At 47.1% G+C, this 26,290-nt stretch overlaps 1 protein-coding gene across 1 annotated transcript in view; it reads left to right on the top strand.

Moving 5' to 3' along the window:
• Positions 1–17,201, top strand: part of TMEM233 (transmembrane protein 233) — a 35,957-nt gene extending 18,756 nt beyond the window's left edge. Inside the window, exons 2-3 of the mRNA XM_015425318.1 lie at positions 9,337–9,471; positions 15,484–17,201. Coding sequence (XP_015280804.1) covers positions 9,337–9,471; positions 15,484–15,495 — 147 coding nt within the window. The 3' untranslated portion in view covers positions 15,496–17,201. The remainder of the gene's footprint in view (positions 1–9,336; positions 9,472–15,483) is intronic.
• Positions 17,202–26,290: the final 9,089 nt, after the last annotated feature.

The raw sequence follows: 26,290 nt of genomic DNA, 5'->3' as shown, positions 1-26,290 counted from the left end.
AAAAAAAACCCCCCCCCCCCCGGTGACTCCGAGGCAAGCGGGCCAGAGGAGCCCTCCCCGTGCCTTCCCCAGCCTGTCCAAGGGCCAGCTTGCCCGGGCTTCCTGCAGCCGTGGGGCACCTGGGCAAGCCAAGGGAAGGCACTTTAAACTGCCTTCCCTTTCCTTCAAGCCAAGGGAAGGCACGGGGCATGGCCTAATATGCTAATGAACTGTTCTGTCAGGGGTGTGGCCTAATATGCTAATGAGTTTATGCGGTTGAGTGTGGCCTTTTATGCTACTGAGTTCCTGCTGGGCTCTTTCTACAAAAAAAGCCCTGAAGCTATGTATAGAATTTCTTGACTTGTGCATTGTAGCAATTTTGAGCTTTGGTTCCAGTAGAAACAATTTGCCTGAAGAAGAATTCCTCGAATATGCAATTTTTGCCTGGGAGGCGTTTGCTGCGTCTCTTTTTTGAAAGCAAGACAGCCACAACATTGAACACATGATGTTTGCTGCGGTTTTTTTTTTTGAAGGCAAGACAGCCACAACATGGAACCTTGTCTGCATATTCGTCTCTGTAACTTTGGACATTCCTTTAAGATTGAATATTGTTACATTTATTTGTATACTCAATATCATTGTTGTTAGTGTACTATAATAATCAGATCACACTAGGGTTTTTACTGCATACTATAAGTATATGATTTAATGAATTAATGAAGTCATGGTAGTATATCAGAACCGTGTGCTTTGTTTTTGTTGTTACACGTTGATTTCCCACGTTTTACTCAACCTTGCTGTGTTTCTTGTGTGCTTGTTTTTACTCAACCTTGCTGTGTTTCCTGTGTGCTTGTGGCCCACCTGGATGTTGGCAGCCAGCTCTACTTAGGGTGGCACTGTGAGTTGGGAGATGTGCTTCTGGAAGTCTCAAAGGCCAGGTGTCCCAGGACCAATGTTCCCTCTAAGCTGAGTCAGTGTGAGCTAGCTCACAGTTTTGTAGCCTCCAGCTCATGCATTTTTGTCTCAGCTCAGGAAGGATGGCTCCAGAGCAATCTAATTTACGCAGTAGCCAAATTACCCGCTCACAGCTTTCATGCCAGTAGCTCACAAGGTAGAACTTTTGCTCACGAGACTCCACGGCTTAGAGAGAGCCTTGCCCAGGACCCTGCTTCAAGTGCAAAGATAACTGCAGGGGCTTTGGTTGTTCTAACTCTGTACAATTCCCTTCAGTCTGGTAGGAAAATTATTGTTGGAATGAGACCCCAGAGATGTCCCAGAAAAAGAGTGGTAGAAGGGTTGCCCCCGCATGCAAAGGGTAGCAGGGTAGAAAAGAACCTGTAACTACATGTTAACTTTTCCTCACATCCTCCTCCAAGTCCACACAATCAGATGTGAGAGGCAAATTATCTGCTGGGAACATAATTCACCAGATATGCATGGCCAAATTTGGATCAGGACTGTGGGGAGAAGGCCCATGTCTGGTCACATGGCTCAGGAAGGAAGGAAGGAAAACGTGTATTTATTTATGTATTCAATTTATACCCCGCCCTCCCCACAAACAGGCTCAGGGCGGCTTACATTCGCTGATACGTAGGTACCAATAAAATTCACATAAAATAAACAGTTCAAATACAATTAAGATACAGATGCAAATAAAACCATAAAATCCTAAAGTGCTGGCGGTAGTTCATACATTATTTGGTGTGGCGTGCAAAAGAATGCATACAAATAGACAGTCTCTTTGTCCGCCAAGATGGAGTTGGGATACTAATTCACCTACATTGGAACACTCTGTTGTAGCTGGCTATTTGCACTGTCAGGTTCAGCCACTGATTTCTAACCTTACTGTGTTGTTTTAAGTGCCACTAGGCTTGCCAACCTCCAGGTGGTAGCTGGAGATCTGCTATTACAACTGATTTCCCGGTGACAGAGGTGGTGCCGAGGCAGCTGCTCTGACTTTTAACACTATGCAAGTCATCTGCTAAAGTTCACCTGGAGAAAATGGCCACTGTGGAAGGTGGACTCTGTGATGTTATAGTTCCTTGCATCCACAAACCCAGAGCTGGCAGCCCTAAGTTTCACTGAGGTGACACATTCACGGCTACAAGCATGGACGGCTTCAAAAGGGAATCAGATAAGCATATGGAGCAGAGCTTCTAATGTCCTGGCCCCACTGGTGGACCTCCTGATGGCACCTGGTATTTTTGGCCACTGTGTGACAGAGTGTTGGACTAGATGGGCCTTTGGCCTGATCCAACATTGGCATCTCTTATGTTCTTATGTTCCTGATTTGGATCCCTGGTATGGACTTGGGACAGGGACTGGGGCCATAAGATGTGTAAAGATGCCACAGCATGTGCATCATAAGGGTAACCATCTAGCTTTTTACAGGCCCTGTACTGAGTTGCAGAAATGGAAACTCAACCGGCACATTAAGGTGTAAAACAGTGTTTTGTTTCCTGAGGCCTACAAGCTGGTCTTCCCCAGAGCTAAGTAGCATTGGCATGGCCCTAGGCTTGGCTACCAAAGATGGAGACATATGGAGTGTTATTTCTGTACCCCCAAAGGACTCTCCCTCTTATCAGATGACACTCTCACCCGAAAAACATAGCTTGTTAAGGGATGCACATATTAACACCAAGGGTACATTCAGGCATCCTGACAAACTGCAGTGAAGCTTCAACTGGGCAGGAACACCGCTTGTTGTTGTGCTTGCATTCACCCCTTGTCCCTCCTTCAACACACAAAACTTGATTGAACACTTTGTGGCTTGATCACACTCCAGTTCAATATGATGTTTGACTACAGACACATTGATGAATGGGAACTTGTTGACTGCACTCAAACCAAGATTCTAAACCTCAGTTTCATCCCAGTTTTCTCCATACAGGCTGACAGCATCAACATAGCATTCCCACATGCAGCCTGCATCTGCCTAGATGTGAACAATTTCCAGATACATAGTATGTGGCTTATATATTAAGACAACTCCAGCGAGCCCTTAACCATACAGATTGATGGACAATACTAAAAGGTTATGTGTTTTTCCAAATCCAGAGTGTTCACATACACTGTCGCTGGAGGAGTCTTGCATTCTGTTCAGGAACTGTATATCCAATATGCACCATGTGGATCCAGCACCTTTTCTAGATGAAAATGTTAATCTGCATGCTCTCTCTACAGACATAGTTCTGTCAGAGCTGTCCTTGAAAAAGCAGTTTGTGTCAGAGCTCTCTCAGCCCCACCTACCTCCCAGGGTGTCTATTGTGGGGAGAGGAAGGGAAAGGAGTTTGTAAGCCGCTCTGAGACTCTGAGTGAAGGGCAGGGTATAAATCCAATCTCTTTTTCTCTTCTTCTTCTTCTACTACTTCTACAAAAGACTATGTAAAATAGACAGTTAAAAATTGGTCATATCCTATCATCAAGTGTAGTCATTTTCAGAATCTAATATATATTTGCCAAAAAAAAATTTGACTAAAGAAAGAAACTTTGAGCAGCCAGATTAGGTACACTTGAAGAACACCTTCTAAATGTTGCAGCCACTGGCAACCATGGGACATTAGAATTAGGAAACAGAAAGATTTTCACAGGCCACATATATCTCCTTTTCCCATTGTATACCAAGCAGACACAGAATGTATTATGCAAAATAGATGGAACTGAAATAAGTGTGCTTGATTTATGCAGTTTACAGAATTTAATTTTTAGTGGTTTGGGTTGCCTTGGTACAAAAATCTGACTTTTTATTCTTTTAAAGGAGAGAGGTTTACACAGCCCTGGATTTAACTGTTGTATTCCTGGGATAGCCTCAAATAATGCGTGAGAATTCAATCAGGGGAATCTTCATTCATTCATCTTGCTTTTGCTCCCAGGGACTCAGGCAGCATACAAAGGCCTATCCCACATAGGTGGTTTTCTCAAGGTCATGGGCTTGTGTGCCCCCCCCCCCCCCATTGCTGCTGCAGCTGATGTTGAAGCACCCTGGCAGTGGGGCTTCCACATGGCAGGCTTTCCCACAGCTTCTCTGCCCCAGTCATCCAGCAATGGCCACTCCCCCAGGGAGCTTCTGCAATTAAAAAAAAATCAGCACTAGAATATTGCCCTATTATATAATGTTATACCACTATGGGTGCGTTCAGACGGGGGCTTTACAACAGTATAGGTGCCGGTTGCAATCGTTGTACTTACCGGCATTCAGACGGCGAACATCTGCCTCCTGTCCCTAACCGTTGTAAAGCCCTTTACACCGTTGCACTCTGCCACTAGGTCCCCAAGTGGTGGTATCCTGAGTGCAACGGTTGTAAACGCTGATCGCTCTCCACCGTTGCACAGCTACTTCCGTTCGGAAGGGCCTTATTGTAGCGTTTCGGAGGCGTCCGGGACCTCAGGGAGGCTACTGTGCTCTTTAAACTTTAACGGTAAGTCCTTACCGTTAAAGTTTAAATGTACGACAGGGTTTTTTGCGCATGCGCGAAGATTGCCATTCTATGGATGGCTGCCTATGCGCATGCGCAAACTAAGTTAAAAAAAACAAACCGAAGACGAGTGTGGACGGGCGTATTGCGATGGGTTCCGCTGTGAGGGAGGTAAGTGTGATCACGTTTCTGCCGGCATAAACTGCACCAGTTCCAACCAGTACAGTTTATGCCGGCAGAAACGCCCCGTCTGAACGCACCCTATGTGTAACAGATTCTCTGAATTCCCAGCTATAATGAGTATCTCTAGCCCAGTTGTAGAGAGATGCCTTTCCTTTTATATATATGCAAGGAAAAGGGCTGGAGACATACTTAAAAAAAAAAAAGAACTGAAGGCTGGGAATTCAGAGAAGCTGTTACACATGTCATCACAACAGTATATTGATATAACAATATACTAGTATGGATTTATTCAAAAATTGAAAGCCCCCCTGTGGCGGGGGGTGGGGGAGAAATGGCTCCTACTTCCCTGGTTCAGGCAGGCACCTGGGACAGGAGGCATAGTCCAAAAACAGTCCAGGGTCAAAACAAAGCTAGTCAAAAGTGGACGGATCAGGGTGCTGTATTCCAGGATCCAGGTGTGACAGTGTCAAACCAGAAGGGCAAATCCAAAGAGTACAAGCCAGGTCCCACTCCAGCAGACCAAAGCACACAAGAGCTGTTGACAAGTTGCCTCCCCCTTTTCTGGATGCTTTTATCAGGAATCATTCAAGGTAACTCCTCAACCTGCTGAGTCATCCAGGGAAGGGTGCAAGTCCTCAATGGCTGAGCAGCCTACAGGGCTGTTAGACCTGGTTCTGCAATTACTCCAACTCTCAGGCAGAGGTTGCCTGGACTGCCAACAGGGCACTACAGCGCCGCTCCTGCACCTCCCTCCAGGCCCACCTTCTCCAGCACTCCAAAGGCTCTGGCGACCCTAGGGGTGAGGGTGGTGGCTGCAGGACCTCTGCTTCAGCTTCCTGGGTTTGAACCACAGTTTGGACTGAATGGACCATTGGCCTGATCCAACATGGCTTCTCTTATGTTCCCATTCTGGGCTGCAGGGTGTGGCATGCTGACTGCCAGCTGAGACTTCCCCTCTGCAGCTGATGGAGTCTCCACTTTGACTGGTGGGTTGTCCTGTAGCAACAGAGGGCTGAGGCCAGCTTTCTCCATCTCTTCCTCACCCGAGGATGTGTTGGCAGGCAGGCCCACACCTGCAGGGACAGTGGCAAGAGAAACGGCTGCTCTGTGGGTGGAAAAATCTGAATTTTCCGACCCACACAACAGCCAACCAGGGCTTACTGTGAACTTTCCAAAAACTATGGATCAGAGCAGGTTTGAGAGAGATCACAGAAAAGCTGAAGAAACTTTGAGAGGTACATGAATGCATCACAATGCTCTGGGGAAGCAGGAAAAACCCCACTTCCCAACAGCATTGAACCTAGGTAAGGTAACCCTATGGAAATGGCCTTGATCTTCACAGCAACCCTGTGAAGTATGTTAGGCTGAGTGGCCATTCAGTGAGATTTGCAGCTGATGACAGGGATTTGAACTCAAGGCTCGCTGATCAAAATCTGATGGTCCATCCATTCCTGCTTCCCTGGCTCTCTGGTGTCATAACTTTCACTCCAAAGAGCAGTAGTGACTAGCGTGTGTTGTCCTTTGGAACCTGTATTTCTTTCATACTTATCGAGGCTGCCGGTTGCTCCTTTAAGGCTTGAAGCATCAAAACATCTGTTAAATAAACTTGCTGAGCACATTTCCTGGGTCCTTCCCTAGAAAATCAACCCTGATGATTGGGTTGCCAGCTCCAGGTTTGAAACCACCTGGAGATTCTGGGGGTGGAGCCTGAGGAGGGCGGGGTTTGGGGAGGGAGGGGCTTCAATGTGGTATAGTGCCACAGAGTCCACCTTCCAAAGCGGCCATTTCTTCCATGCGAACTGTCGCCTGGGGATCACTTGTAATAGCAGGAGATCTCCAGGCACCACCTGGAGGTACAAAGGCAAGAAAGCGCCGTGTAGACAACAAAAATATGAGAAAGAATATAATTTAATATATACTGTAAATGCAAAGTCAAGCAGTAACAAAATAATATAATCATAAATGTACTATAATATAAATCATATCAAAAATCCCATGGGGAAAGAAAATGTTATCATATTGGAGATTGGTTCCTAGAGAATGATTTAAACAAGGAATTGCAAGAGCGATTCTTGAGAAAGAAGGCTGGAAACGGCTGATACATCTGGGAAGCTGTCAAATAATTTCTCTCGCAGTGACGGGGTTTCAGATTGCCTCCTTACAGCAGTGTCTTGAATAAACATCCTGGCTTGCCGCTTTGCACATAGCAAGACACCTGCAAGACGTATAGAGTCTTTGGACTAGTCTTTGTTGAATGATTGTGCCTAGTGCACCATATTTGTTTACATGATTTTTGATATGATTTATATTATAGTACATTTATGAATATATTATTTTGTTACTGTTTGACTTTGCATTTACAGTATACATTAAATTATATTATTTCTCATATTTTCGTTGTATACACGGCGCTTTCTTGCCTTTGTACCTTTTCCACTGCGATTCCTGTTTTGGATGCTGTTACCACCTGGAGGTTGGCAACCCTATTCCTTGAACAAATCTTACAAAAGAACCCAGACAAAGCTCTTCTTGCCTACCTGGCCTGGGGAAACAAGACCTGCACCATGGCTACATGGCTAAAGTTGACAGGCACATGAGGGCACTTCAAGGCACAGGGCCAGAGGCAAAAGTAAGGGTCAAGCCAGAGTCATGATTCTGAGTGAGCTGTCTAAAGGGCCAAGGGCAAGACCCATAATCCAAGGCAAGTAGGAGTCATATTTGAGGAAGTCAGACTGGCTTTAGCAAAGGAACAGCCACATGAAACACAGGTCTTAGACAAGGCTTCTCTTGCTGACCAGCTCTCCAGACTCAGTCTACAAAGCTAGGGTTTACAGGGCACAAGGCTTTGGTTTTTTTTAATAAACATTTTATTAGGATATAATAAACACAATCAAATATACTTCACACACTTAAAACCACTACATCCTCCCCTCCTCCCTCCCCCCCCAATTCGGCTTCCCACAGTGCTCCAACCTCCTGCTCAATTCTTAAATCAAGTTCACCTCCTCCTTTCATTTTCCTTACACACATCTATAGGTAACTTACCCTTCTATAGTTTGGTATTACATCTTAATCTAATTCTTTAATATCTATTAACAATTAATAGTTGTCAAAGCTAAATAAACCATCCCTTACTTCCCAATTCTTTTCTAAATAGCCCTTAAAATCTTTCCAGTCTGTAAAAAAATCTTCTGCTTCCAAATTGTTAAGCTTCAGGGCACAAGGCTTTGTGATTAGCTCCTGGAGTGCCAGAAGTAATATGATCTCAGACCAGGAGGGACAGTGCATCTTGGGGTGCACTGTTGGCTTGGGTTAACTATAGCAGCAAGACTTGTAGTACAAGATGTAAAGCGCTGGCCCTGGGCTAATGAAAGTCCTGGTTTGAATCCCACTCTAATGGGAATAGGATTCAGTGTATAGTTTGGCCCCACCCCGCCTTCCAGGACCACAGCTGGGAAGGGAGGTGCATGGTCAGTTGGCGATACTGTGCAAAGGTGGAAGAGTTACACATCCCCCTGGGAAGATCTGATTGTAGTTCTCCCAGCATCTCTGGCCTGGCCATGACAGTACTACAGTTCTTTAACTAAAGTGAAGACCCGGAATCACAGATAAAGACTACAAGAATGAGGAATGGCTTGAAATAGTGGTACTCAGGGCTCTTTTTGTAGAAAAAGCCCAGCAGGAACTCATTAGCATAATAGGCCACACCCAACAGCAAAACACATTAGCATATTAGGCCACACCCTGACAGCACCGCTCATTAGCACGTTAGGGCGCACCCCCATGTTACCAGAAGTGTGGTCATCCAGCCACACCCACCTTTCCCTTCTTATTCTGTTTACCTTGTTTGTTGTCAGGGCTTTTTTTGTAGCAGGAACTCCTTTGCATGTTAGGCCACACACCCCTAATGTAGCCAATCCTAATAAATTTCTGCTATTGGGTGTGGCCTATTATGCTAATGAGTTCTTGCTGGGCGTGGCCAACTCAGGAGCCAGCCGGATCTCCGTTCCTGTGCGTTCCTGCCCAAAAATAGCCCTGGTGGTACTCATTTTGCCAGTCACTAAGAATCACATTTGCAATTACCATCAACCAAAGGAGCCACACTGACTTTCATCCCTGGCATGAGACCTGCACTTCAGGGAATCTGGCATCCTATTCTTCTGGCAGCAGCGGTTTCAAGGTGGGACTTACCTGCCGAGTAGAATGTGGCTCTCCTAGATCCTAGTGCAACACTCTACATAGTAAGATCAACATTTTTAAATTGTTGTTGCCATCAAGTCGCAACTGACTTATGGCGACCCTGAAGGGTTTTCAAGGCAAAAGATGTTCAGAAGTGGTTTGCCATTGACTGCCTCCGCACAGTGACCCAGGTATTTCTTGGTGGTCTCCCATTCAAATACGAGAGCCGGCCCTGCTTAGCTTCTGAGATCTGACAAGACCAGGCTAGCCCGGGTTAAGATCAACGATACACGATTTTAAATGCGCTCAGCAGTCCTTTTAAATTGATTAAACCATAATCATATTTGGATACATAGCCCAACTCTTTTGTCTGTCTGTAATGCTGTATTGGTAACTTAGTGTGAGTTTAAAAGGTGTGTCTAATTTGTGGTAGCAAATCTGGTGCCTGGTTTCAGGTCAGTTTGGAAACAGAAAGTCATCATGACATTGTGGCCCTCCGGTACTGAAAACTGAGGATCAGCATTGTTTGCTTGTTTTTAATAATTAGTCATTGTAATTTTTAAACATTTCTGTTTTGCAGGCTGTGAACAGTTACAATGACGGAGACTTAGAAGGGTCAAAGAGGCTGGGCCACAACGCTTTCTGGGTTGCCATTGCATCCATTATCATTGGCATTGTGATCATAGCGATGTACTGTATAGTCCATTTCACTACGGTAAGCACTGTTGGGCCATTCCCCTATCAATCTGCAACGGCATGAATGCCGTGGATTTGGGCAGCAGGAGTAGTGGGCGGTATCATACCACCCATACAGCCGTCAGAAAGTTTCATGCAACTGAAGTGCTCTTGCTTAAATCCTGGGAGCTACAGACTCTTAACAGTCCTCACGGCTTTTAACTTTGTCAGACACTATGAACCGTTTGAAAAAGACAGGCTGTAAATTTTTAAACAGGAAAACTGACATTATAGCTATATATTTTAAAAACATACACATTAAAGCAGCAGAATCGAGGAGCCATGTAAAAAGCAGCCCAAATGCAATTCTGTTTTAATATTTCATGTGATTTCAATGGTATTAATCCAGGGACTAGCACAGCAGAGTGGCTAAAAAAGACTGAGCTGTGAATCAGGAGGACCCTGTTTAAAGTCTCCCTTTGTCATCCATGTGTGGCAAATATTAGTTTTAATAATTTTTGGGGTTGTGTTTGTTGGGGGTGCTATCCACTTGTTGATAAATTCTGGAAATTGAATGCAAGCAGAAACCCAGGCAGATGAAAAAGCAGGCTTGAAGTAACATCGGTCTCAAAAAAGTAAAACCTTCCCTTATGCTGCTGGTTGTAAGCTGGCCAGAGAAGCTAAGCCTTGATTCTCTGGCACAATTCAGAATGCTCCCTCCTGCCCTTGCCACTTTCCGCTCACCTTCCCTCCCAGGTAAATACTGGCCTCTGGCCTAAACTCCCAGAAGAATTTCCTGCATTCCTAGTTGACCTTAAAAAAGGTAAAGGTTCCCTTGAAAGCCAGTCGAATCTGACTCTAGGGTTGCGGTGCTCATCTCTGTTTCAAAGCCTAAGAGCCAGCGCTGTCCGAAGACGTTTCCGTGGTCATGTGGCCGGCATGACTAAACACCAAGGCGCACGGAATGCTGTTACCTTCCCACTGAAGTGGTACCTATTTATCTACTTGCAATTTCTTGCTTTTGAACTGCTAGGTTGGCAGGAGCTGGAACTAGAGACAGGAGCTCACTCCGTCATGTGGCACCTGGGTCTCGAACTGCTGAACTATGGACCTTCCACAGCCTGCAGTTCGGCCTCTTAACCACTTGAGCCACCGCAGCTCCTTAGATATCTTAGATATCCCATTAATTACTATGCAACACTAGAATGAGGTGTTCAATTGCTCCCCTCCTGCACTCTGCTCCCAGCAAAAGTGAGAGAGGTGGATGGTCTGGGCAGCCACCAGCCGGCAGTCCAAGGGCCAATGACAGGCTGCATCCTCTCCCTCCCTCCTCCCTTCGTTTTCACATAGCCAGCTCCACTGGGATGTGAAGTTCACAGGGCCAGTTGTGGTCTCTCATGCAGAGCCAGCATGGTGCAGTGGTTAGAGTGTCCGACTAGGGTCTGGGAAACTCCGGTTCAAATCCCCATTCTAACATGGAATGACCTTCGGCCAGTCGCACACTCTCGGCCTAACCTTCCTTACATGATGGTTGTTGTTATGTATTCAGATGGACCTGAATGCACTAACTGTATGGAACTGTTGTATGTGAACCAGCTCATTGCCATCTCATGTAAAGCTTCGGCCTGGGCTAGGATCCTAATGTAACCAATAGGAGCACTAGCCCAGGATGTATCTTCCAATCACATTACAGAGCGGGAGCGATTGTGATTGGTCATTATATACTCAACCTGATAGGTTGTTATTTGTACAAAGGGCGTGGCTATATTAGCCGGGAATGTTTAAATACAGAGCAGCTGCTGTGTTAAAGCTGTTCTGGCTGACTGATGTTGATCCGTGTTGGAAGTGAGTTCGAGTTGAAGAATAAAGGCCGCATTCTTGCTGAATCACTCTCCCGACTCTTTGTTAAGTGGGCGACTTAACAGTTGTGGTCATAAAATGCAGGAGAAGAGGCTGGTGTAAGCTGCCTTGGGTCTCCTCCCCACTGGGGAGAAAGGCAGAGTATCCATGGAGTATATAAACAAACAAATCCTATTCTAACCTAGGATAGAGCCGAGGAGAGAACCATGTCTGCTTACTCTGTGCTCCCAGGAGAAAGGGTGGGATTAAAAAAAACTGATAAATATTTCTTTATTTTATTCAATTTATATCCCACATTGATAAGACAATAAACAATGGTTTGACAATAAACAGTAATTCATAAAAGCCACAACAATTCTAATTAAAAAATTTCTGATGGCAGCATAACAATTACTAACGACTGTGCCTGCTGCAACAATGTCAGGGAGGGTGCATTCTCTTAAGAGACCAAAGTCAGCCAACGCTGATGCCAAGTTGGTATACAGGCAGTGCCTTAAGGCAGGTAGAGCGAGTTGAGCAGACTGATCAAGCTGTGCAGGCAAGGCTGGTGTTGCTTGGATAGACATAGGTAGATAGATGTGAGTGCCTTCCATGTTCCACCACCTTTCCCCTCCACTCCATTTCTTATGTGTGTCTTCTGTTTCTGGTTTGTAGGACAGTGACCGATCTCACACAAGAGCTGCGCCGCAGTTGCGCCTCCCTTTGCCCCGCTTCTATTGGTCAATTTCCCACTCGAAGCCGTGTGGCCGCATTTTGACCCGCGGCTTCGCCTGATTTCCCCCGTGGTTTTGTGATCCTGTTTTTTGAGGATCATGAAACTGCGGGGGAAATCGGGTGAAGCTGCAGGTCAAAATGCGGCCGCGTGGCCTCGAGTGGGAAATTGACTAATAGAAGCGGGGCAAATGGAGGCGCGACCACGGTGCAGCTCTTGTGTAAAAGCGGTCCCAGTTAAAATATAAATATTAGGTTGAATCCAGCCAGATTTTTCACTGGTGAAAATGGTGGAGGGGGGTCCCCTTTGACCGCCAAAATGATTATGCCAGGGATCCTGGGATCTGCTTGGACAAAAGCCATGTGGGAAGGGTGCAGTAGTGAGGAGAGGAATTGGGTAAAATTGAGTGAAAAATCTGGTTGGATCCAGCCCGTAATGAATAAATAAATTACGGTCAATCCACCGGGTTTGTCAATTGGTTTTGGTTTCTGGAGGTCAAAATATCAGATTCATCAATTATACTGTCACCATGGCATGTTATCTGGCTAATGCTGTTGTACTCTGAGGGTCACTGCATGCCACATGGTATCCCGCAAAGGTGATAGTAAGAAATATCTTTACATGTCAACTATCAAATGCTGTCCAATATTAAATATTGCAGCATGATCACACACCATCATTTTCAAGCTGTCTTCTAGAGAACTCTGGATTCTTTGGGAAATTATCAAGGATTGCTTAGTAAGAATGGCTGAAACATAGCCTGCCCATCACTAGATAACTTCCTTTCACAAGGAAACAAAGGAGATGGCTTGGTCTAGATTGGAGGCCCAGCATTCCTGTGTGAATGGATTGTGAACTCAGAAAATGGCCCAGAATCCTTTGCGATATGCTGGAATCCTGTGGCTGATAACTCAGGTTGAAAATTTGGGCACCTCTGTGGTACCTACCTGCCATTACTGTTTTCCAGTTGCCAAGCCCCCTCTCAAACACTACAAAATTTCTATTGTTAGGAAACACCATTGGGAGTTAAATATGCAGAGAGTATTCAAGGACATTCAGGGGGTTCAGAGACCACTTGGGGAATTAACCCCAACATTTGTAAAGGAGAACTAGGGGGGCAAATGAGGTCAACTTGTAAAGTGTTCCTGCCCCTATGAGAGTAACATGACAATTCACACCAGCTGAAATTTCTTCATCCAACACCCCCCCCCAAAATGGGTTCTCCCCACAGAAACCTCCGAGTTAACTGAACCACACCAGGCAAAACTGGCTTCAGTATCAGGCAGGAGTGACTGGAAGTGATTGGAATAAGAGGTTTCTCACTGGAGCCTGTTTTCCCATTACTGTCCATTGTCTCCCATCAACAACCAGGCCTGATCCATTAGCTAAAGCCAAGGCCACTCTGCTGTTCCCAAGGCAGTGCAGGGTCGCAGCAGTATCACTGGCACAACAAGAGCAGAGCTTCCCCAACACCTCCTCCCTTTCGAGTTAGTGAAGCAGATCAACTTCTCATGAGTCTTAAAACGTATTCTGTTCCACCGCCAGTGAAATGAGGTCATGCTAGTGGAAGTGGTGGGAGAGCTTCACATTCTCTGCTAAGCTTATTTCACAAACACTACCATAGCTTTAGAGCCTGGCTTTTTAGAACGCCCAAACAGAATCAGGGTTTGGTAACAAGGAAATTTCATGTGCAGTGACTCAGGAAACTCATACTTCACCACAAATTTTGTTAGTTTTTAAGGCACTACTGGACTCTTACTCTTTTCTACTGCTACAGACAGACTAACACGGCTACTCATCATGTGCTGTGCGCAAGTTACGCGAATCATTCCATCCATGCAAAATTGCTGATTTTTTTACCCAGACCTCTCAGGTCTCATGTTTTGTTCTAAATCCAAAGCTGGACTTTACAATTGTGGAGGGTAAGAGTAAGGCGCCCTGACCCGGATAGCCCAGGCTAGCCCAATCTTATCAGACCCTGGAAGCTAAGCAGGGTCAGCCCTGCTTAGTATTTGGATGGGAGACCTCCAAGGAATACCGGGGTCATGACATGGAGGCAGGCAATGGCAAACCACCTCTAAACGTCTCTTGCCTTGAAGAAGAAGAAGAAGAAGAAGAAGAAGAAGAGATTGGATTTATACCCCGCCCTTCACTTGGAGTCTCAGAGCGGTTTACAAAGTCCTTTCCCTTCCCCTCCCCACAACAGACCTCATGGGGTCGCCATAAATTAGCTGCGACTTGGTGGTACTTTCCATCACCACCAGGAGTGGGGGTACTGAATGGAGAAGTGAGGGGGTATCATCATATCAAGCACATGTTATTATTTAATGCTTTGTAGGATTAGATTCTTGACAGAGGCAAAGGCTCTCTAGACAAGAGAATAATAGACAATAATTAAACAATAGTACTGATGAGCTTCATGATGTTTTAATCTTGTTGTCCGATTGAAAGGTGTAACTGTTAGCAAAGAGCTGTGGAAGAAGTTATCTGAATTTAAGAACACCCTTGTGGTTGACTTTATTGCACAAGAACGCTGAACTGAGACCTGTTTGATAAAGAAACTTCGAAACGAACGGTAACTCGGGAGGTTCGTCCGTTCATCTTGACGTCATCATCTTCTGTTTGGTGGCGCCCTATTGTTGAAAAACAAAGATTAAAACATCATGAAGCTCATCAGTACTATTGTTTAATTATTGTCTATTATTTTTAATTGTATGCACTTTGCAGCAATCCATTGTGTTCAGGTGTCATTTCATTGCTGCTCCCTTTGTTGGTATATGATTGTCTCTAGACAAGAGACCAGATTGATGTAGTGCTGCCAGATGACCAGGGGGAAAAATTGGCCCGGTCTGTTCTTGTGCCTTGTTATGTAGAAATCAGTGGGTGGGGCTTTTGAGTACATGGTGGGGTATTTTTTTCCTTCTGCAACTCATCTGCAGGTTGGACATCCAACTGGGCACCGGTCCATGTTGTGGTACCACAAGGTCAAAGACAAGCACCTCTGCTAATGATCCAGAGTATGTGAAATTGTTTCTTCCGTGATTAAAGAAGGAAGTGCTCCATGGGCTTTATGTAAAAGGTAAAAAAAGGAAAATAAAAGATCCTGACTAAAAAGAAAAGCAAAACCCATTAGTAAACATTGAGTTGTTTCCTGACAATCAAGAATCTTATCAGCTCTTCAGTACCCCCTGATCTCCCTGATGCACAATGCAGGCCTGACAGACAGCAAGATGACAGTAGCCGATGCAGGCTTAATGCTCCTGATTGAAAAGAGCATTGAACCGCTAATGCAATGTGTTGTTTGTTTAATAGGCATAAGGACCATTAAATAAAACATCCATTAGGCCTTCAAGATGAATAATTTAAATCTGAAATCAAACTCTCTCTCTCTCCCTCCCTCTTCCCCCCTCTCTATCCATCTCCCTTTCCCTTCACCTCTCTTTGAAACAAACACACACTCCTATTTTTACGCTAATGCAGTATGCCATCTGAAGACCAAGAGTGGACATGAAAGGTTGCCGTCTTCAAGCCTTCTGGGAAAAGCATAGAGAATCCCCAATGAAGAAGAGAAAAAGGAGGGATCCTCCAGCCCAGACTGATCAATTAACCTGGAGGCACGTCACTAGTGAAGAGACCGGTCATTGTTGCTGGTCACAGTGCTGTATGATGAGATAAGTAAACAGTATTTCTTAAATAATGCTATCCTAGAGCAAACCCCCTCCCCATTTTAAAGTATGTCAGAGATGCAGCCTATGTCCATAATGCATCATATTGCAGTATGTACGCCTCTTCCCATGTGGAATATTTCCCAGGCTGGAGGGTTTCACCGGCTGAACTTTCTGGACTAGTGACATTTAGAAGAATGGAACTGCAGTGCTCTGGACAATCTCTCCTTGACTTCCCTGATGCTGACATTGGACCGCCACAGCTCTCTAGCTCTATTAACACCTTGTGGAATGCGAAATGAGAATAATTCCCTGTTCGCAGTGTGCTCCGGACATCCGCGCCACCCTCTCTGCACGTCGTCCCTTCCGAATTTGCAGCTCATTCTCAAAGGATGATTTGCATCATGTCAATTTTTTTGAATGGAGGGGCTTGCCTCAGATCTGTACGCTCTCCTCTCCCATTGCTGTTCCAATGTTCAATTCTTTTTCCTTCCTGTGTCGACTTCTCTCCAGCCCAAATGCAAGGCAGTTGTTCTCACACGTGCACACTCTTGTTTTGCTGAGATGCTTTTGCAGGTCTCCTTTACGACCCTTTTAATGCATCCGTTGGTTTGACTGTGCTTTTGTGAAGGTTTGTGTTTGTCCCATTCTAAGACTGCATGTTATTCAGTGGACAGTTCCTTCCCCTGAGAGTCGGGAATGAGTTTGGATGGTAATGGCGGTAGCCAACTTACCAGAGGAAAAATAACCAACTGGCTACTCCTATGTCTTTTTGAGCACCTAAGTCTTCAGCAGTCAGCAGTTAAGGTTTCTCCCAGCATGGAAAATAGCTTGGGTGACCCACTAAAGTCTGTGCATCAAACACCCGTGAATGGCACATTTGCAATGGCTGGTGGAAAGTGGGCATATGTAAGAATGGCTGACAGTTGGGGTGGAATTCAATCAGGCTTGGCATTTGGGAGCTATGGAGGAAATACAAAAATCACACATTGGATCCTGGTTGGAATTAGTACAATTATGGGGGTGGGGGGAAAGACTTGGGGATATATACCCACAATTTTACAAATGGGAGACAATGAGTAGTTTCATCCCCCTTAATCTTTTTGGAGAAACCAGTTATGAAAAAAAACCACTCTCATACAGGCAGGAAGTATACTCATGATAGTCATCCGTGTCTGATCAGTGATTTAAACAGATTGAGTCCTGCTTGTAAAGAAAAAGAAAACAACACAATAAACTTGTATTTGGTTTGTATATTTTCATTGTTCAAATAACTGAAATGTTTACGGGGTTTCTATGGATGAATTGCTGTCCCTCTGGGGGGGAATAAAAGGAGATGTGGTCTATCACTTCAAAAGGCGTGGTTTCAGCAGCCAGGAGGTGGGAGCTACTGTTTTTCCTCCTCTTCCATGTAAACATTTCACCATTTCTGATGTTGTAGGATTCATTCCTAGCCTGCTGGCCTTTCTGTTGTCTTCTGGTCCATCATCTCTCTGTCACTACCACCAGGACTGGTAGCTGGTGAAAGCTTTTCCCCATTTTTAAACCAACTTCCCACTATTAGTATGTTAGCACACCAGGGAGAGAGCAATGCGAAATCTTTCTCCCTGAAGTGCAAGTTTACTAACTTGGAAGGTCTTTTACAGGAAAGAGCACATACACGATCCCTACCCTGCAGGCTGAAGGGATACTGACCAGTATTCTTCCACTTCATTTGGTGTAATGTGTGAGCCAGAACAATCCCCCCCCCAATTCCAAACTTCATACCACCTGGTTCCCCATCTTCTCTGTCTCTATGAGGCTGAGATTCCTTCTGTCATACCCTCCGGAATCACACAGATGAAAACAGAAACCTGCTTTTAAGACCCCAATTCCTATCCCAAGGCTCCCCCCCCAAACACACATGGAAAACATCCTGAAGTCTGCTACCAGCAATTCAAAACAGAACTCTGCAGCTGCCGGGGGTATGTGGAGAGGCAGTGGAGCCCTTACCTTCAGTAGTACCTTCGAAACCAACTTTGCTTACTCTATAACTCTGCTTAGGATGGCACTTTTAATTCCTAAAGACCCTAGTGAAGTATCAAACCCCTAGAAAACAGGAACAAATTAGCCCTTACATTCATGCACTTGCCTGGCTTACATGTACACACTCAGATTTACACTGCAATCCTAAGCAGTTACACCCTAAGCCACACTGACTTCAGTAAACTTAGCAAGGTGTTTTAGAGAACAGTTGTGTTGGTCTGCAGCAGAAGAGCTAGATTCGAGTCTAGTGGTACCTTAGAAACCAACTATGCTTACTCTGTAACTCTGCTTAGGATGGCCCTTTTAATTCCTGAAAACCCTAGTGAAGTATCAAACCCCGAAGAAAACAGGAACAAATTAGAAACGGAGGTTATCAGGAACGAGGACCAGAAAATATCCGTTATCCCAGGGAAACAGGAGCATGCATTCTTTGGATCTGTGTGGCATGAGGCCACCTGTGCTCTACTTCCCTACAAAGGAGAAGCCTAGACATCAGACATGCACAATTGTACCCTACCATGTAAAACACGGCCCACTAAGGTTGCCAGCTGGCCAGGGGAGGTCTAATATGCAGAAATCTGCAGTTAAAGCTTTTCATAGCATGGAGCTAAAGGACATCACCTGCCAGTTGTTGCAGAACAAACTGCTATTAAAAAGACAGCTAGTGGGACCAGTTTAAAAGCTGGCAGCCCTGCACACTAGCCACTTGACACTGTTGGTATACACTTGCAAATGAATGGAAAGGCAGCTTTAAATGAGAAAGTGCCAGGTTACTGAATCAACTGGTGACCGTACAGAAAGACTGGCTTACCACTGCATTCCGACTTTCCCAGTGTTCTATTTGGTCTAAGCAAATGTGGGAGTCTTCTACTAGCCAATCAGAGAGTCGGTGTTGCCTTGTGGTTAAGAGACTGAGTTACAAATCAGGAAGTCCTGAGTTTGAATCACACTTCCACCAGGTAGATGGACCCAGACAAGGCACTCTCAGCTGCCCAGCTGCCATACAGGGAAAGTATGGCTGTCCTCGCATGGTATTATAAGGATTACAAAAGATAATACTTTGATCATTCCAGAGCACTGGGTAAATGCTAAGTATTAACAAAACTATTACTTCCTCCTGCAGTGAGTTGGGAGGGAGGAGAGTGTGACTGTCTTTAGAACAGGGGGAGGCTGAACACACATAGTCAGCTTATGGAATTCCTTGCCACAAGATGCAGTGATAGGCACTAGCCTAGAGGCAAGGTATCTTTTAGCAAGAGGTATTTGGGGCAATTAACAGAGGAGGGCTGATATTTGCCTGCCTGGCCTGACAGCATCCTGAAGGCATCAAAGGATCTGCTGCTGAAAACCGAATCCTGAACTAGAGTGACCTTCTTTCTGATCCGATGTCCACATCGCAAATTAACAGAAGTAGTGCTGGTGTCATCCCAAGATGCTCTTGGGGAGGGGGAAGTTTAGCGGTGGGCCTAGGCAGTATAGGAAGGGAAGGACGCAGAGATATAAAATGACTCGGCGCCCTTCCAGCCTACGACCCATCCCAAGGGTAGCTGGCAGTGGGGCTAGGATTCAAAAAACCCCTCCGTCATTGGTATTGTGCAACGCCAGGTCCATTAACAACAAAACCTCAATCCTACGGGATTCTATGATTGAACAACAGGTAGACTTGGCGTGCGTGACCGAGACCTGGCGAGGGAGGAAGAGATGGTCACTCTCACCCAAATGACCCCGCCGGGTTACTCGGTCCTTTACCAATCGCAGACTAGGGGGCGGGGGGGAGGAGTGGCGTTTTTCATTCGGGAGGCTTACTCCTTCAGGGCGCTCCTGAGTGTAGAGATCGCGGGCTTGGAATGTGTCAGCGTGATGCTGGAGGCTGAGGAGAGTTCGGCAATTTGGCTGGGGTACCGACCGCCTAATGCACCGGCCAATAGCCTGCTGTCCCTGCTGGAGGCTGTATCAGGCTGGGCATTGGAGCACCCTACACTGATTGTCTTGGATGAGTTCAACTTCCATGCTGAGGACGCGACCTCCAGCCGGGCTATGGACCTAGTGTTGTCCATGGCGGCACTGGGGCTCTCGCAATTTGTATCGGCCCCCACGCATCAGGCCGATCACATGCTCAACTTGATCTTTGCGGCGGGGGTGAGGGTGGACCAGATCACTGCTGAGGCAGTGCCATGGTCGGACCACCTGACCTTGAAGGCCCATCTGAATGTATTACCCCGACCCTATGAGGGCGGCGAGCAGATTTATGCTCGCCCGCGGAGTCAAATGGACCCGTTGCGGCTCCAGATGGCAATGCGGGATCCAAGGCCCCCTGGTGGCTCGTTGGATGAGCTAGTGGAGGACTGGCATGTTCGGCTCTCCACTGCCATCGACGAGATCGCTCCCAGGCATCCTCTCCGCACTCGCTCTAGGCGCACTCCCTGGTATACCCAGGAACTGCGGCAGCTGAAATGAGGGCTGAGACGACTAGAGAGATGGTGGTGGCATGCTCGCGACGAAGCGTCAAGAACATTGTATAGGACGCTTATGAGAGCTTATGAGATGGCAGTGAAGGCGAAGAAAGATTTCTATGCGGCCTCGATTGCATCTGCTAGCTCACGCCCGGCCCAATTATTTAGTACGATTAGGTCTCTGACAGACCTGCCCCAGGGCAGGTGAAATGATAGGGAATTGGACATTGACTGTGAGGCTTTTGCGAGCTATTTTGAAGATAGAGTCTTGGCGCTTCGCCGCGACCTCCCTGCCACAATTGATACAGTGAGCAAACTTGAGGCCCCTTGCACGCCTTCGGTTCCGGGTTTAGAATGTTTTAGCCCACTCAGCCTGGATGAAGTTGACAGACTGCTCGTATCTGTGCGCCCAACCACATGCGACCTTGATCCGTGCCCCTCCTGGCTCATTAAAGTGGGCCACGAGGGGTTTCGAGGTGCCCTGCGGGAGATTATCAACAAGTCCCTTTTGGAGGGACGGTTCCCCGGAGCACTCAAGGAGGCGATGGTCCACCCCCTCCTGAAAAAGTCATCTTTGGACCCGACCGAATTGGCCAACTATTGACCTATTTGGGCAAACTTATAGAGAGGGTGGTGGTGTTACAGCTACAGGGCTTTCTGGAGGATGCTTCAGTCCTAGATCCCTTCCAGTCCGGTTTTCGCCTGGGTCATGGGACGGAGATGGCATTGGTCGCCCTGACTGACGACCTCCGTAGGCATCGAGGTGGTGTGGTGGCATTGCTGTTGTTAGATCTGTCGGCCGCTTTTGATACGGTCTACCATCAGCTGCTGGCCCACCGCCTTGCCGACGTGGGGATTCAGGGGCTCGCCCTTCAATGGTTTGCCTAGATCCTGTAAGGTCGGGGACAAAGGGTGGCGATAGGGGAACAGCAGTCCCGGAGGCATCCTCTTGAGTGTGGGGTGCCTAAGGGGGCGGTGTTGTCCCCAATGTTATTTAACATCTATATGCGTCCCCTTGCCCAGATTGCCCGGAGTTTTGGGCTTGGGTGTCATTAATATGCGGATTACACCCAGCTCTATCTGATGCTGGACGGCCAGTCGAACTCCGACCCAGATGACCTTCATTGGGCATTACAAGCTGTGGCTGATTGGCTCAGACTGAGTTGGCTGAAGCTAAACCCGGTGAAGACGGAGGTCCTGGGCCTAAGTCGGGTTGGTTCGGGGTTGAGGCTCCCTCTCCCAGCCTTCGATGGGGCGCTGTTGGTGCCAGTGTCGAGGATTAGGAGTTTGGGAGTGCTCCTGGACTCCTCCTTATTGATGGAGGCCCAGGTGGCAGCTACTGCCAAGTCAGCCTTTTACCATCTTCGGCTGGTGCGGCAGTTGGTTCCTTTCCTTTACCGCAAGACTTGGCCACAGTGATCCATGCAACGGTCACCTCAAGGTTGGAAGCCGCAGCTGGTACAGAACGCGGCAGCCAGGCTGTTGATGGGTCTCACTAGACGGGACCATGTCCAGCCTGTGCTGAAGGCGCTGCACTGGCTGCCTATAGCATACCGGATTTTCTTCAAAGTGCTGGTTCTTACCTGTAAAGCCCTTGATGGCCAGGGTCCAGCGTACCTAAGGGACCGCCTTTCCCCATATGTTCCCCCAAGAGCACTACGGTCAGGGGCGCAGCACCTATTGGTGGTTCCAGGCCCCAAGGACATCAAGTTGGCTGCAACCAAGGCCAGGGCTTTCTTGGCGGCGTCTCCTGTCTGGTGGAACGAGCTCCCAGAGGAGATCCGGGCCCTGCGGGACCTGGCGCAGTTCCGCAGGGTCTGTAAGACAGAGCTCTTCCTCCAGGCCTTTGCATAGGAGCCGCAGCCGTCATTGTGCCACCACCGAGGTGCCATCTTCGACGGTGGATTAGACCTAGAGGTGAGCCGGCCCTGGGAAGACTCCTAGATGACCGAAGAACGTATGCCGTCAGGTTAGGTTGACAAATGGAACCCATCTTGGACTAATAAGACTTAACATCAAGAGCACCGCACTTTGTTTAATTATTGTTTTTATGCTGTTTTAATTGTTTGTCATGGCATTTGCCTCTTTTGTTAGCCGCCCTGAGCCCATTTGGGGAGGGCGGGATATAAATCTAATTAATAAATAAAAATAAATGAACAAATAAATAAGATTTACAGGTTGTCATTAGAGCTGCTCCCATGTTACCTGTGACAACAAGTACTTACTTTTCTCTGCCTCAACTCTTTCACCTGTGAAATGTGAACAAATGTTGTTGTAGGTCTGCCTGCAGGGTAAGAAAAGCAGAAGCCACACAAATGCTATCTGTTCTAAAGACTTCAGCTACGGGTCCGTTTTGCTACTAATCTTAACATGCTTTTAACTGAGCAAGGCCTGAAGGGCCAGCAACGCTGGTCCTGCCAAGTAGGTCGGTCTGCATGGAGTGAGTCCATGGGCAGAGGGGTCTTTCACCGTCCTCCTTCCCAGCACCAACAGCAACAGTGACTTGAGCAGAGCCCCCTCCCTTTTGCAAACCAGCAGCTGTCTCTCCCATTGGCCTGTGTCTTGGCTGGCTCATTGCAGTGAATTGCTGAGGTGTGTAATGAACACTGACCGAGCCTCTGCAGTGGTTCACACCGGGGAGAAGGCAGCAACTAAAAAGCTCTCTGTTCCTTCTTGGAATCACCGAAAGGGGATGGAGTGCGAAAGCGGTCAGAGTCCCTGAGACCATTTTAGGGACTATGCAGGAACCTGATGGGGGCTTGATTTGCCTTGTGGGTGACCAGTTGCCTATCCCTATGATTCAGGTTAAGGTTATCTAAAGGATGCAAATTCCCATTACTGATTTGGAAAAGTAGAGCTTCCATGCTCACAGGCAGTATACCTCTGAATGCTAGATGCCGGGAGCAACACTAGAGGAAAGCTCAGAGACTTCCCAGGAGCATAAAAGCCGTAGTCTCTCCCTGTGGTCCCCCGTAGTAATTGATATTTAGAGGTATACTACCTCTGGGTATTTAGCTACTGTGGCTAATAGCCATTGATAGACTCCTCCCCCCCCAAAAAATATGTATCTAATCTAAGATAGTGTCCATCAACACATGCTGTGGCAGTGATTTCCACAAGCTAATTATGCCCAGGGCGACGTATTTGCTTTGGTCTGTCCTGAATTTATTTCCCTGGGGGCCTCTTGAATCCCAGTATTATTGGGATAGAGTGAAAAAGCTCCATCTTAGCAGGACACACAGGGCCATATTTCTGCCCCTCCCTTCAACTGCCTTCTAACAGCCCCCCCCCCCCCCGCCACCCCTTCCCTGGCCACTGGCTTTGCCCAGCAGCCAAGCGCTCCCCTCCTTGCATGCATTACAGGCAGAAACAGATGGGGCCTGAAACTGCTGCCCTCAGCTCCTGGATCGGATTAGCATCCTTCAGGTCTTTGGGACAGCTGGGCTCTGCAAAACAGCCATGTCTGTGTAATCCCGATACGTAACCTTAGAGTGGGGGAGCTAAATATAAGAGGTGGCGCTGCAGAGAAGGGCTGAGGGGCATCTGAGCAACAGCCTCCAGACGCTTTCATCCAAACAGTCTGCTGCGGATTGTCACCTATCAGACAAAGCCACGGGCAGATCCCCCTTCCTGTTGTTCCCTCTGCAACTGGCAGCAACTGGCAACTCGGCAACAACTGCTTGCCGGTGTTTATCCGCATTAAGGGGGCAATTAAGCAGTTGGGAGTGTGAAATGCCCTGACCTGGATGACCCAGGCTAGCCTGATCTCATCAGATTTCGGAAGCTAAGCAGAGCTGACCCTGGCAGGCCTTTGGAAGGGCAACCTCCAAGGAATACCAGGGCCCAGATGCAGAGGCAGGTTATCAAATCCTAGCTCCACTCGGGGTCACCAGAAGTCACCATGACTTCCAGGCTCACAAGTACACGCACACACAAAATACTCACAAAAGGTTTTTTAAAAAGTGTGACTTGATGGCAGAGGTAATTTCGGGGGGGATCGCGGGGGATCGCAGTTCCCCTGGGTGAGGTACGGGGGCGGGGCACATGACAAAGCCCCGCCCCTGCTTCTGCCCGCCCCGCTTCCGGCCCTCATTCAGCCAGGAGGAGGCAGGAGAAGAGGGAGGGTAAGTTGCTTCCTCCCTGCCTCTCCCCACCCCTGCCTGCCTGGGGCCAGGGAGGGCCTTCGCGGGGCTTCCTTGCACTCCCGCTGGCCTTGCAGGTCCACCGCCGGGCCCCTCGTGGGGCTCGGCAGTGGAGCTGCAAGGCCGGCGGCGGCGGCTGGGACCATTGGGGCTGGGGTGTGTGGCCTTATGACACACTTCTGGGGATGTCAGGGGGTGTGGCCTTATGACACACTTCTGGTGATGTCAGGGGTGTGGCATATGCTAATGAGTTAAGCTAATGAGTTCCCCTAGCTCTTTTTCTACGAAACGACCCCTGCTTGACGGCATTTTCCACCACTACTACTGCCAACGCCAACTGTGTAATCACAATCCTACTGGCCAGCCTGCCTGTCTCTAGAGCATACTTCAGGTTCACAATGGAATGGAATTAATTGCAACAAGATTTCCTGGCAGCTGCTTAGTGTTTTTTTTTAATGGATTTTTAAAAATGGCAACATTATTAGCTATGAAAGTTAAATGGAACCTCCAGGGAGAAAGGCAGTATACCAGATGCTGGGGAGTTAACAGTGGAGAAGGGCTGTAGCCTTCATTCCCTGCTTGTGAGTTTCTCAGAGGCATCTGGCTAGCCATAGCTGGAAATACAGTGCTGAATTAGACGGACATTTGGTTTGATCCAGCAACGCTAGTCCTCTTTCTTTTACTCCCAGGAACAAATTCTAGATGAGTAGCCATGTTAGTCTCCTGCCTCAAACATTACCAGGCATCATGGCACATTTATAATTTTGTTTACTCTAGAATAAAAATGTGACCATCTTTAAGGTGTCACAGGACTCCCGTTGTTGTTGTTTTCTGCTCATGCAATGTCTGGAAGAATTTATTTTCATTCATAATCCACCTTTCTCACTGGGACTTAAGGAGGACTATAAATACGATGGAACTATTCAGTCAATCAGAAAACCAGTTACACAATATGATAACATTTGAGTCTAACAACAAAGATTCTTACTAAAACAACATAAGGAAGTGGGGCCGGGACTGAGTAACTAGAAGGGGGGGGGGAATTATCCCTAATAGTGGTCATTTCATGAGCCCTACTCCCCAAGAATGTCCTTCTGGACAATTCTGTTTTGTTGTTGAAGGCTTTCACAGCCGGAGTTCATTTCCCCAAGAGCACTACGATCGGGGAACTCCCATCTCCTGGAAGTTCCAGGTCCCCGAGAGACCAAGTTTGCCCTTACTAGGGCCAGGGCATTTTCGGTGGCGGCTCCTACCTGGTGGAATGAGCTCCCAGATGAGATATGGGCCCTGCGGGACCTTATGCAGTTCCGCAGGGCCTGTAAGATGGAGCTCTTCCGCCAGGCGTTTGAGTAGGAGCCGCCGCTGCCACTAACCTACCAATGAGGTAGTGCGCCATCAGCAGCCCTGTTAAAGGGGGACTGGCCCGGCCTGGCAGAACAGCATAGCAGGAGACCGCTTTGCCAAGAGAGCTGGCCATCAAATTTGGGTGGTTGTTCCTATCTTGGAAGATTAAATATAGGCTCAGCACCATGTAAATAGGATGGTTTTATTGTGTTTTAGATATGTAGCTTATCATATGTTTTATTGTATTTTACTCTGGCTTTGCCATATGTAAGCTGCCCTGAGCCCTTGGGAGGGCGGGGTATAAATCAAATAAATAAATAAATAAAATAAATTAGTTGCTGTAGATTTTTTGGGTGGTGTGGCCATGGTCTTGGCATTGTAGAACCTGTCGTAGCTGTGACTGGCATCCTCAGAGGTATAACACAGAAAAATGGAGTACTCTTTGTGTCAAGGTGAGAAGAAAAATGGTAGGCCGGTAATTTATATCTACTCCAGAAGGTGGGGTAGGGCTGAGTTCCCCAGGCTATGAACATGCTAACGGAGGAGCTTTCCTGAGGAGGTTCTTTTGTATATGGATTGTTTCCTGAGGAGGTTTCCTGTATGTGGATTGGCTGTTGAAATTCTAATCTTATCTGTAGTGCTATTGTCAGAGGTAGAG

The sequence above is a fragment of the Gekko japonicus genome, unplaced genomic scaffold, assembly GCF_001447785.1.
Source record: "Gekko japonicus isolate JY-2015 unplaced genomic scaffold, Gekko_japonicus_V1.1 scaffold135, whole genome shotgun sequence".
Classification (NCBI taxonomy): domain Eukaryota; kingdom Metazoa; phylum Chordata; class Lepidosauria; order Squamata; family Gekkonidae; genus Gekko; species Gekko japonicus.
This window is presented reverse-complemented; position numbering and strand designations above follow the sequence as displayed.